The sequence below is a fragment of the Dendropsophus ebraccatus genome, chromosome 3 (genome assembly GCF_027789765.1).
Source record: "Dendropsophus ebraccatus isolate aDenEbr1 chromosome 3, aDenEbr1.pat, whole genome shotgun sequence".
Classification (NCBI taxonomy): Eukaryota; Metazoa; Chordata; class Amphibia; order Anura; family Hylidae; genus Dendropsophus; species Dendropsophus ebraccatus.
The window spans coordinates 37,161,334-37,175,147 of record NC_091456.1 but is presented as its reverse complement, the minus strand read 5'-3'; the positions used below and the strand labels follow the sequence as shown (position 1 = coordinate 37,175,147).

General features: G+C 44.6%; 1 protein-coding gene across 2 annotated transcripts; it reads left to right on the top strand.

Moving 5' to 3' along the window:
* The first annotated feature begins 2,667 nt into the window (after positions 1-2,667).
* Positions 2,668-12,225, top strand: RASL10A (RAS like family 10 member A). 2 transcript variants are annotated; one of them, XM_069964127.1, is made up of 4 exons: positions 2,668-2,813; positions 4,172-4,502; positions 9,619-9,740; positions 11,773-12,225. In XM_069964127.1, exons 2-4 carry the CDS (start codon positions 4,287-4,289, stop codon positions 12,032-12,034), a joined length of 600 nt encoding a protein of 199 aa, XP_069820228.1. In that variant the 5' UTR covers positions 2,668-2,813; positions 4,172-4,286; the 3' UTR covers positions 12,035-12,225. The 2 variants fall into 2 exon arrangements, with proteins under 2 accessions (XP_069820228.1, XP_069820229.1); XM_069964128.1 differs by lacking the exon at positions 2,668-2,813 and adding an exon at positions 4,016-4,081.
* Positions 12,226-13,814: the final 1,589 nt, after the last annotated feature.

The following is a 13,814-nucleotide window of genomic DNA, read 5'->3' as shown; positions in this document are numbered from 1 at the left end:
ATTTTCGTAAAGACGAGAATTTCTTTATCCCTTTCACAGGAAAGAACAAGGGGAGAAAGGCTTCAAAACCTTCAATATTCAGATGGATCTGTGACTCCATTGCCTTATGTTACTCTTCTGCTGATCTGGATCCACCAGAATTTACCAGGGCTCACTCTACTAGAGCTGTGGCCTCCACTTGGGCAGAGCGTGCCGCTGTGCCACTTGAGGACATATGCCAGGCAGCTACCTGGTCTTCTTTGACTACCTTTGTGAGATATTTCAGGCTGGATACTTCTTTCTTGTCAAGAACAACCTTTGCAAGATCTGTTCTTAATGCGGACGTAATAAATAACCCGCCCATTGGGGATAATGCTTGCTAATTCCCCATATGTTGTGATGCCAATGGGACGTAAGGGAAGCTAAAATTATTATGTTAATTTGTTTTCCCTAAGACCCATTGGCATCACAAGACTCCCTCCCTGTGTTTTATGTTTCTTTATAATTAGACTGAGGTCTAGGGGGAGGTGGAGCCTATTTATACCTCATGGAGGAGGGGATTAAAATTTAATTGTTATTTTTTCATTAAATATTCCTTCGTCCCAGGGGCTCGCAGGGGCGAATTTACCCCCATATGTTGTGATGCCAATGGGTCTTAGGGAAAACAAATTAACATAATAATTTTAGCTTAATTGCAAACCGCACCTGAACTGGAGACAACAGTAGGGGAAAAAGTGGCCATGTTTTTGTAGCCCTGGATAACCCCTTTAAACAAGGGCTGCAAGGACATTGGTAAAAATGTCCCTGCAGCCCTCGCTAAACGATTATCGGGCCGTGTAATAGGCCCAGTAAACGAGCGCCAATCTAGCAGATCGGTGCTTGTTTACATTATTGGTCGGGCCCCCATTGGCCCGTGGAATAAGACCCTTAGGATAGGTAGATTTTTTTTTAACACAAGTTAAAAGTGATATCTTATAAAGTATATCAGCATTTGTACATGTCAAGTATCATTTCATTAAAATTACTGATTACTTTTGTGCCCGATATGCTTCTAGCACTCGGCAGCACTGACATGTACAGGCAGTTGGCGACCCGCCTCTAGCCCACAGCTATATAGTGTTGGGATTGTCATCAGCGACCCATCCTGTAATCGTCATGGCTGTAATTATGAGGGATGTATTACCTGAGTCTGCCCCTACGTGTTTTTTTGCACAAACAGATTAGGTCAGCCATGTTCATGGTGTGTTTTTTCTTCTTTTTTTTTTTTGCATTTTTGTTTACGAAAAAAGGATGATTACGAATTTCTATACACAAGCCTGAAAAAAACACCTTTATCTTACATGGCTTCAATCTTTAAACTGTAGTGCTTGACAAATATTTCCTAAGGTGTTCTTGCTATATACTAAAGCTGGCCATGTATATTAAAGGAGTACTCTAAGAAAAAAAAAATTCAAATCAACTGGTGCCAGAAAGTGCTGCTGTATATCCTGCAGGAAGTGGTCTATTCTTTCCAGTCTGGAGAGCAAGAGAGGTTTTCCCTTCTTCCACTGTTTTAATGACGATTGTTTTGTTGTCTCTTTGTATAAGGAGCCGTACAGGGAATCCCCACCTGTACATGATGTTATTCTCTCTAAGTGTAGTGGTAATTGGTGATAGCTGTTTACGAAGTTGCAAAGTCGCTGCGGATAAGTCTGCGTAAATGGTGATCTTCTTGAATTTATCCGGTAGTTTTGGGTTGCTTCTCATTGCTAGCATTACTGCTTCCTTAATATGAAAAAAGTGAATTTTTGCCAATATATCCCTAGGGATGTCAGATGGTAAGAAGCTAGGCTTGGGGATTCTGTGAGCTCTATCGCAAGAGAGGTTTTCTATGGGGATTTGCTACTGCTCTGGAGAGTTATTGTCACAGACAAAGGTGGCAGCAGAGAGCACCGTGTCAGACTGGAAAGAAAACACTATTTCCTGCTGGACATGCAGCAGCTGAAAAGTACTGGAAGTAATAGAAGTAAATTACACATCTTTGGCACTTTCTGACACCAGTTGATTTGAAAGAATTGAGCTGTTTTTATTCCAGGCTGAAATGTCACGGAGATAGCAGCTTTTCCCCTACCTCCTTGACACTTCAGCCCTAAATAAAAATATGACTATTGCAAAGGTTGCATCGTGTTTCCATAAGGGAATAAAATACACATTTAATTTACCCCGTATTCTAGAGTGCTCCGACCTCTGGATACCTAAACATTGATATCCAGAAGCTGGATTCAGGTAGGAGTCAGCTGGCACCCCTTCACATCTTGAGTGCCGCATCTACCTCCACATTTAGGCCGTGTTCACACACAGTCTTTTTTTATTTAAATAACAGCCATTATTTGATACTCAATAGTCTATGGAAACAACGGCTGTTAGTTCACACAATGCATAGAATAATGCCAGTGTTTCACAGCAGCCGTCAAATTAATGTTCAGGACATTTATTTAGCGAACAATGTTATTATTTTAATTTGTTCACACAGATTTTTTTTTGGCTGTCCTTTCACCAATCTTTTCATCAAAATTTAATTCCTGTCACGGTCAGAGGTGGCAGCAGAGAGCACAGTGTCAGACTGGAAAGAAAACACTACTTTCTGCAGAACATACAGCAAGTATGAGTACTGGAAGACTTGAGATTTTTTTAATAGAAGTAAATTACAAATCTCTGACACTTTCTGGTTTGAAATTTTGTTTTTGGTGAGCTACCCCTTTTAGTAATAGGTGTTGAAAGCGGCCATCAATCAACCTGAACCTGTGCTTTTTTTGCCTGGCATGGATCACGGCCCCGTACACACATACGGACAGGTCTGTTGAAATACATTGGTCCTATGTTCTGTCTGTAATTTCTGTGGACAGAACTACAGTCATGTGAATAAGGCCTTAGATGATATAGAGAGATAAACTGGGGCAGATTAACTTCACCATAGGCCTCGGGCTGTTAATCAAGCTTGGGCCCCCTAACTCTACTGTAACTATGGCAACACTAGCGTCATGTTCATAGTACAGGATAGGTAATCTCATGATGCCCTGATTTGTGCAAAACTGTGGTAAAAAAGCAGCGATTTTTGCAAATCATGGCAGAACTGTAGCCAGGAGACAATATACTACTGAAAGTATAAGTCTTTTCTGGTGGCCATGGGGCCCCCAGGAGCTCAGGGCCACGGGTTACTGTCCGAAAAGGACCTATTATATTCCGCTACTGGAGATGAAGGATACTGGTTGTAACCATCAGTACAATTATCCAATGATGCCATAAAGAAACAATAAACCTTTGTGGACTGGATGAGTTTTTGGAATCTAGATGCTTGTGCCTATAAGACTGGAAAGTGATGGCGGCTTGGAGGAAGTTGAGGGTGCTGTAGCCTGTAAGTTTGGCAGAGCACTAATGGACTAACACTAATGGAGTCCTGTATATGGAGACCCCTCCAGTGATATGAGACACAATGCCGCAGTTTAGAATAAAGGGGGAGGGGGTCTTATTTGTATTCTGCAGCACATGCCGGAATCCTGCTGCTCTCAGCAGTACTGGGGGAGGGGGGGGAGAGGTGCAGAGCGCAGAGCACACGGGCTGGATGCGCCGCCAGTGTCCATGGTGCTGAAGGTTAATGCTTGCGTCTGAGCTTCTGCTGCAGGTGGACGCAGAGGGTAAGACCATGGCTTCTCCCTGTGATGTACAGCATGTACTCATGTCAGGAAGGGGTGAAAGGGCTTTGGGGGTATAGTGCATGTGCTGCCATTGATCTCATATCATATATGAAACCTGCAGCATCACCTGAAGGTGACCTTGACAAGTGACGCTGTAATCTGCTTACCTGTCTGAGGCTATGGAGCGTCACCTCTAGGACATGAAGCTTTAATGTCACCCTGGAGGGAAGAACTATTCCCCTTAACAGGGCGCTGATGTCTGGGCAGTGTATTGTGTTCTACATGTGCAGGCTTTCTACAATGTGTATGAGATAAAGTAGTGATGATGGGGGTAGTGACTGTCAGTAACCTCTATGGGCAATGCTACAGTACACCTCGCCAGCCTCACATTGAACAATAGACGGTGTAGAATAGCACCCCAATACAAGGTTGGTGTACCGCTAATATTATTGTAATGTGCTGCATTGTATTTTACTATTTTCTTTTCTATTATAACATCTGTATATTTGTATTCACAGATCTCAGAATGAGAATGCCATTCATCTTCATGATGCTAAGGTAATAGCGGCACGGCTCATGGCTGAGTGAATATTTCATGGACATGTATGAGTAACCAAGAGATCAGATGTGACCATGGTGCAGACCATGCAGGTGGCAGTACTGGGGGCCCCTGGAGTTGGGAAGACCTCCATTATCCGGCAGTTTGTTGCCCAGGAATTCCGGGAGGAATACACTCCAACAGAGAGTAGGCAATTGTACCGAGCCTCTGCTGTTCTAAGTGAGAGGATGTATGAGCTCCTAATCCTGGATTTACCCAACCTGCTAAGATACCCGGGCTCTGCTGGACAGGTGAGAAATGCCATACTAGGAATATGTTTCCATGATCTGGTCACAAACATTACACTTATGCTGCCGTGACTTATACTATTGTATGCTCAGAATTCTGAGCAGTGCTTGGGGCCAATGACCTCACAATACCTTTGAGGCTTCACCAAGGTCAAGTTGTGTCAAGGTTATTGTTGGCTCTAGCCCAGGGGTAGGGAGCCTTGGCTCTCCAGCTGTTGCAAAACTACAACTCCCATCATGCCTGGACAGCCAAAGGTAAAGCTGATGGGAGTTGTAGTTTTGAAACAGCTGGAGAGCCAAGGTTCCCTACTCCTGCTCTAGCCCATCATGTGCTGCTGCAGGTCACTGGGAGGCTATCCCCCCTTCACAGCTTTTACCTACTATGGGTATGTTCACACAGCAAAGTTTCTGACACATAGACAATGTTGACTTCTGCATTAAGAACCCTGTGGTGTTTCTTTAGAAAATCCTGTTCCCATTGACTTTATAGGGTGGCAGGGAACGTGGCAAAAAAGCCTGTTAGGCTGGGTTCACACTTTAGTTCTAGATCTAGGGAGATCTGTCGTAAGTAATTATTTCTTATATATTATTTATTTTGGAGGACCAAAAATACTAAAAAGCAGCAATATTTGGTCCATTCAAGTTCTAAAGACAATGAGGGGCTTCTCATGAATTCATCTGGATCCATTAGTGTCCGTTCTTGAACGGACTGTTCAGCTTCATTTTGAGGTGCTAAATGAGGCTCAGAAAGGACTTCAAATGGAATTACAAACCTATGCCTAAAGTAAAAACTAATATGCTGCTGAGTTGAAGGGGGAGGGGGGCACCTTTTTTTTTCTTCTTGAGCCCCAGCAGCAATTTATTTTTACCAGCTTTTACAGACAAAGAACTACTAGCACTGCTTCATCAGCATCCTGTCAAAGTGAGATACCGCTGTATCTGTGCAGAGACTGGCACAGGCCCCATAGACTTAGAGCTAGTTCACCCTGAGTAAATTCGGTGGAATTCCGTGGTGGAATTGACATGTAAATTTTTTGAGTGGAGAGCGGAGGCACGCGAGCCCTGCCAGAAAGTCTCTGTTTGACACTGAGGCAGGCGGGATTTCTCCAAATTTACTCAGTGTGAATTGGCCCTTAAAGCATAACTGTAATTTAAATGTCCTTTTTCAGAAAGCAGTAAATATAATAAATATATAGTACAAGCGCTTTAAAGAAACTCTGTTAGGGTGCCTTCACAACTACCGTATCGCAGTAGAAAATCCGCTGCGGATCCGCAGCAGATTTGTAAGTGCGGATTTAGTGTGAAGGCACCCTTAGGGTACAAACCCACTTGACGTATTTGCTGCGTGAATCAGTCTTAAAAATAAGCAGGCAAAATGCAGGTTGGCTTTATACAATTGTTCTGCGTTAAAATACGCAATTGCGTATTTTTGAAGCGTGAAGCTACATGCGTCTTTCGCACAGGTTGTTAACAACTGATGCTTTGCTAACAACAAGCTTCATGCTTCAAAAATACGCAATTGCGTATTTTAACGCAGAACAATTGTATAAGCCAACCTGCGTTTTGCCTGCTTATTTTTAAGACTGATTCACGCAGCAAAAACGTCAAGTGGGTTTGTACCCTTATAGGTTTTATTAAGCAAAAAAGTTTCCTTCTGTATGCAAAAAGCTGTTTTCCTACCTCCTCCCTCACTTCAGAAGAAGTAAGATTTCTGTGTCTATTATGCTGTATGGAGAGGAGAGGTGTCCAGGGGGATGAATGAGAACAGAGAGGAGAAAAGGCAGCCCTGAAAAACACAATATCCTGCAATCTTATCTCATCAAGATCCTACACCAGCAGTGACCTTTTTGACCTCTGAATTCAGCATTTTATGTGCCAAGACAGTCTCCAAACTGCTGGGCTGCTTCTCTGCTCACTCATCCCCCTCGACCCTTCCTCCCTTCATTGGTTATAATCGACTGATAATTGTACTATTAATTTCTGCAAAAAAATCTAAATGACAAGTGTTTACTAGAGATCAGCCACACGCTTGGGTTTAGATGGATCTGCGTGTGCTTGAGCTTCACTCATCTCTATTGTTTACCAGTAATTGCCACTTTTATTGATCAGCCGGGCCCATTTAGCCATTCACATGTGTCACTGATTTAGACTTTTTGTAGCATTAGTATATAGTATGTTGAGTCTGGTCTCAAGTTATAATGGTCCTAGAAATATCATTGTATGTTGAAAAAATTGTAACATGAGACCAATGTAACTTGAGGGATCACTGATCCACTCTAATATGTCCTGAATACAGAGGCGTTTTAAGGGCTGATAAAACTTACATGTGCGCCCTATGATACCTTTGTATTGCGACCTAAGATGCAATACCCATGGGCCTTATGTACATGGCTGTAAGATTGGTAATCTGTAAGGGGTAACCATAACAACAATTCCCAATAGCAAGTTTGAGTTCAGGTTGTCCTGCTGATGGTTTCCAATTTGTTCTTGATATTAGGTATACAACTGTCAATAATACAGTAGTCTGGAATACAGGTCTAATGAGGTGTCAAGGCATTATTACACTGTATGAAAAAAAAATGGACACTATTACATGGTTAGGGGCCATGAAGGTGGGCATTATTAGAATGTGGGACATAATAGAACTATTATTGTGTGATGACCAATGGTGCACTACAGATTGGTGGCACTGAGCTCACTATCAGTGGCGGCCACTTTCAGGACCTGGCCGCCGAGCGGGTCTCCCGGGTGTTGCAGCAGGTGCCCTACCAAACGTCTGGATCTTGGACTTTGACTGCGCTCACAGTGAAAGTCCAGGATCCGGACGCTCTGTTGGGACGCTCCGGACAATCACTCTTGTGACCCCACTGACGGGGGAGCGGTTGGTGGGGTCACAAGAGGGGCCCCCCTCCCGCACAGTGACCCCAGAGGTGCCCACCCCCACGCCCCGCCGCACGTTCTACACCCGCCGCCGCCGCACAGTGTGCCCAGCTGCACATGCCCCACCCCCCACACAGTGTCCCCAGAGGCACGTTCCCCTCCACCAGCCACCAACCCTGCACCTCGTCGCTTGAGGTGTCCGCCCCCCTTTTCACAGTGCAGTGTCCTAGAGCCAGGCCCTCCCCCATGGTGTCCCAGGGCCTCCCCCCCTCCCCCATGGTGTCCCAGGGCCAATAAAACCCCCCCTCGATAACTTCAATAAAGAACTAGTCTTTTATGGATTTTCGCGCTGGACACCTTTCTTCCATTTTCCAGGATAAATGTTTATCCAGCCGATACTTTATTATGGGCCAGTTGAATGCGTCAGACATCGTCTGTTCTTTGACACGGCCATGTCAAACAACGGCCTATGTTTTCACATTGTGTGAACAAGGCCTTAAGGCCCTTTTACATGGGCCGATTTTTGCCCAGGAGCGTTGCTAGAAATTCTGCCTTAGCCTATAATCGGCCCTTGTAAAAGTCAGAGTTAGTAAAAACACCTGATGCTCTGCTGATTGCATCTTTTGAGCTGGCTTTAAAATTTATCGCTATTGGTCGCACATCTTACTGTGTAAGCAAGAGATGTGTGGCCAATGGAAAAGAGAAACTGACAGCACAAATATGCATACATCCTTGGTGTGAGTTTCCAGATCACAAAAGCAGTGCATACTTACTTACCTTCTTACCTAAAGGTGATCCAGCATCCCCCTCTCTGACCGCCACCTCCTCCAGAATTCTGGAAAGCTGGAGGAGGAGGTGGCCTGAGGACACAGCAGTGTCAGAAAGCAGGATGCCGGATCACACAGCAGCACAGAAGGTATGTATGCACTGCTTGTGTGATCTAGAAACTGACAGCATGGATATATGCATGTCGTGTCTCACCATGGGTGCTGCTAGTCTGAACACCCCTTGCAAAAGCCTGGAGCTCTAAGTGAAGGGGTGATGAAGTCATGCACAAGTTTTGCCACTAGATGTCAGTAGTACGCGTATTCATGTATGTATATCACACAGCTGTAGTTACTAATGGGTTACTGTTATTACTGTTCCACATGATCTGCACACCAATGAGAGCTGCTCTTCTCTTCCACCTATCTCTATCCTTCTTTCTTCTTGCACTCTCTTCTCCACCACTCACAGGAGCTGTTGCATACCCTGTAGGAAGTTGTCACATGGGGAGAGGAAGTGTAGACTCACACTTAGCCAGTCCAGTGTAGTCTAGCCTGGAGTTTGGTAGTGGACAGACGTATGGGAGACACTGAGACTTTTTATTTTTTTAAAGCAACACTTCTACCTCTAATGCAGTGCTAAACACCAATAGAGAGGACAAGTCAGGGATCACCCCAGCCTGCCTCATGAACAACTTAAACACAGTGCAGAACAGTATCCTACAAGCTAGAGGAACTGATCCGGATAGAGCAAAGCAGCCAAGAGCCTACGTACTCTATTTCGCAGGGCAGATGAAACCAGGTAATCTTGGACACCTTGCTCCACTCAGGTAACCAGGACTGGGGCTTGTGTCACCTTAATAGGACGGGTCACCCGACACTGTAGGGCAACAGGTGGTTACAGCGACAAAGGTCGAAACACAGGCACAAGTATTCTTCTTTTTTCAAGTATTCTCAAGTATCCAAAGTGATTGTCTACTTGTATGCCAACGTATAAATCATGTAAAGGCACTGCAAATGAGCATCAATATTGAAACTGTAACATGTAAAATGACCCTTATTCTAGGGGGTATACAGTGTTGTACAGAGCTCGATATGGAGGCATGCAGAATGCCATTGGGTCTGTAATACAGACCCATTAGGACTGTGTGAGCTACTATACAGTTTTTCAGTGTGCATGAGGCTTAAGAAAACAAAAAAAAAATCCTGCACAACAGGATAGAAAATGTTTTATTATCAGTCATATGATGCGTATACAATGTGAAAGCATCATGTCGGACAATATTGTATTGAAGTGACTGCACACCTATGTACATAATAGTATTTTAAGAAATAACAACCTGTCAGTAAGAACTGGAGCGGCTGTGTGTAAATATCTGTAAATGCATTTGAATGGAGCATGGAAATATAAATAACAGGCTGTCACTACAACTTATCCTGAAAGAACAGAAAGTCTTATTATTTCTTTTTCCCAGGAGTGGTTGGATCCGCGATTTCGGGGTCTCCGGAACAGCAGGGTCTTTATACTGGTCTTTGATATCTGCAGCCCTGAGAGTTTCCACCATGTGAAGCAGTTACGGCAGCAAATCATAGACAGGTCAGAATCTGACTACATATGACAATACAGTTATTATAGGAGATTTACGATACATTATGCAAATGAAAAGTATACGTATGAATGAGGAAATTGTACAGTGATAATAATAAGGGACTGCTGGAAAGTGATCTGTACAACATCACAGTGTAATGTGACACCAGTAGATAGAGAAAACAATAGCAGCTCTGCCTCCCCCTCCCTGTAGAATGAACTTTCCACAGATGTTACTGAGTATGCTTACGAGTGTGTCCCATAGAAAGAATAGGGTCTGGAGATGTTTCTTTTGTCTATGTCTATGAGTAGAGACGAGTGAATCTACAGTAGGAATAAAGTGAAGTGATTCGTTCCTGTCTGCATTCTCCTCATCAGGCTGCGGCCTCCGTGCCTCTACTCCCGCGGTGCAGGGGAGAAAAAGGATCCAGCCTTAGGAAACTGGGAGAAACTGCTATTACACGCGCGATCGACATAGGAGACAGCGGCAGCAGACTATTACATGGGGCGATGGCAGCAGATCGTTGCCAGGCTAATCGTTGGTGTTTGAGCCTATTGAAAGCCGACATCATGCATGACGGCTGATTGTTGTCTTCTATTACACTAAACGATTAAGGTCGATAATCACTTCGTGTAATAGGGCCGTAACTAAGGGTAGTATTACATGAGCCAATGAAGGCCCAATAACTGTAAACAAGCGCCAATCTGCTTGTTTACTGGGCCTATTAGACGGCCCGATTATCGTTTAACAAGGGCTGCATGGACATCGTTGGCGATGTCCTTGCAGCCCTTGCTTTTACTTTATACATTTCCTGTCCAGGCTGCAGGACTCCTTTTGCGCTCTTCTCCCCGGGTCCCGCGCGCTCCAGCTTCATAAAGGCCTGTCTCAGCTGACAGGCGGCTCAGCCAATCACAGGCCACAGCAATTCCGGCTGACAGGCCGCTCTGAAACTGGACACGCAGGATCTGGGGAGAAGAAGACCGCAAGAGGAGCCCTGCAGCCTGGATAGGTAATGTATATCGTCAGTGATGGCCGTGCACCGCTATTACACGTAGCGATGCGCGGTCGTCGCCCGACAATTATAGGTTCAAACCTATATCATCGATAAGCCGATCATCGTTGTCATCGGCTGATCGTTGTACTTATTACACAGAGCGATAATCGGCCGACTATCGTTCCGTGTAACAGCACCCTAAGGCTGCTACTGCGATAATTTGCCCTCCGATAATCTGGCACATATCACACAATGCATTGCGAAGGTCGGACACCCAAAAATCAAGAGTAAATTCCCCCAGAATGTTCTGATGAATTTCTAGTAACAGAAAACTCTGAGATTTTTCTCTCTTCACAGTCTTTTCCTTCTACATACAGTATTCATTGTTACTAGAGATCCCAGTTTTTTGACTGGGTTTCTCGTTTAGGCTATGTTCACACTGCGTATGAATCCGTCCGTAGATCGTACGCCGCCGTACATGTGCGGCTGAAACTACGGGCGTGGGAAAAATAGACATGCGGCCGGATGCGTACGAACCGCGAACATACACCCGCAGTACAGTTATGCTTCCCTAGCTTGTTTCGAAGCGATCTGAGGCAGGTCATTTACTTGGAAATCTTCGCCCAGCCCTGTAAACCACACAGAACCTTTTGGATTGAAAAATCAAGTTCAATTTGGCTGAAATAAGTACTTCATACGGGACCGCATGGAAATCCACGGCCGTGAGTTTCAACATTTGCGTCCTCAAACAATGGTCTTGTTCATTTTTCACGGCGCCGTATACGATCCGGCCGTAAGCTTATAGGTAGCGTGCACTGTGCGGGCGTATATCGTATACTCTCAAGCGAACTCATCAACCTCAAAACTACGTGCGTATATTCGAGGTTCGCACTACGGACGGATTCATACGCAGTGTGAACATAGCCTTAAGATGCAAATAATGTATTTAGTATGCTTGAATAGGGTTGTTTTATGTTCTGCCTCGGATGGTGTTTGTGTATGACGGATGAATTGACACAGATGTTTCACTGATTGACTTTCCACAGCACCAGCAAACCCCCACTTATTGTGGTGGTGGGAAACAAGCGGGACCAGCAGAAGCATCGCTTTGCACCACGCCATGTTCTGTCTATTCTGGTAAAAAAGAGCTGGAAATGTGGCTACCTGGAGTGTTCAGCCCGAAACAACTGGCACATCCTGTTGCTTTTCAAGGAACTTCTTATCAGCACCACAACAAGAAGCAGGAGCCACGCACCCAGCATCTGCCTGCAGGGGGCACTACACAGGGAGCGATGCAGTGTAATGTAATAAAGGAGGGAGTCACCATTTGTAAAGTGGGGTCTTTCAAATCAATGATGCAAAGAAGGTCTCATATACTGACACTGTCTAAGGAAAGTGCAAAAGCAATCACACTTCATGACAATGTAGAGTAAATAAGGATTTTTCAGGATATCTTTAGGATAGGGCATCAAAGTATGACTTATAGGGTTCCCAAAGCAATGACCGTATGAGAGGAGGGCTGTGCCTGTACTCGCGCCCCTCCAAAAGCTGCCCTTGGATCAGGCATATCCACACATGTTGGATGGACATTGCTGCATCAGATAGCATGTTGTGGATGCCGTGCCCCTTTGGCTTATCGTTAAAGGTATTTTAAAGGGGTTATCCAGCATTTGAAAAACATGGCCACTTTCTTCGAGAAACAGCACCACTCTAGTCACCAGTTTGGGTGTAGGTTTTGCAACTCAGTTCCATTAAAGTAAATAGAGCTTAATTGCAAACCAGACCTGAAGAGGAGACAAGAGTGGTGCTGTCTCTGTAAGAAAGTGGCCATGTTTTTCTAACACCAGATAACCCCTTTCATACTATCAATGCAAAAGCTTTAATCACCCTGTAAACCATAGGCTAAGTACATTAAAGATTTCACCATAGCTTAGGCCTTATTCATATCACATTTTCTGGGCTCCATCGGGCCCTGTGAGTTGGCATCATGTCAAAAAGGGGACACCGAAGTGCAGCTTGACGTGTGTTGCCTATAGACTTCAATGCACTGAGCAAAGTTAAAATTACACCATGTTCAGTCCATTTCCCAAATGTATATGCTGTGTGTGCTGAGCACAAAACACCACCTCATGGAGCCATGAAAATGTAATGTGAATGTAGCCTTACCCTGGCCATGTTCATTGCATTTGCTGAAGTTGGCTCTAGGCTAAATGCTTGTTTAGCTGACAGCTAACTAAACACATAGGGTCATAATATAGGGCCCAATCACTAATGTAAGCGAACACCAGTCTGAGGTACGTTCACACGTACCTTATCCGTAGCGGATTTTATGCTGCGAGCTTGTAGCGAAATACACTGTGGATACCTGCCCATTCAATTCAATGGGATGACTTAGTCGCAGCAGGAGTATGTCAAACTCGGTGCCATTAACCCCTGTGGCTTGGGAACATACTGTACCAGGTCCCCGCTCCGGCTTACTTTGTGGGCTCCCGGTGTCTTCTGGTCATGCAATTAGTGCACTGCCCCACCGGGAAACGATAGGAGCCCCAGAAGCAAGCCGGAGCGGGGACCCGGTACAGTATGTTCCCAGGCCGCGGGGGTAAATGAGTTTGACACAATCGCTGCGGGATAATAATCCTGCTGTGACTATGTCATCTCATTGAAATGAATGGGAAGGTATCCGCAGCGGATTTTGCTGTGAACCCGCAGTGCATACGGTACATGTGAACGCACCCTTACACTGAGCGATGATCTGCTAAATCGGCCATAGGCTACAGGGCCTGATCAATCTTCTGTGGAATCATACGGACCAGCATGCCAGTCTAATCTGGCTGATCAGGGAGGTTTAAAAATAATCATAGTGAGCAAATTGGCAAATAATCAGTCACATTTGGCTACAAAAAAAAAATCCATCCTAGATGACGACATACAATAGACTGTCACTTACAAACAAACAATGGTTGGCTGGCATTGGAAATTTCAGACAACTGTCTAATGTGTTTGTTCAGTTTTAGCTCTTTCTTTGAAAATTTTTAATCTATTTAGCCAATAAGAGGTGTCAATGATCTCTACCATGTCACGTCTAAAC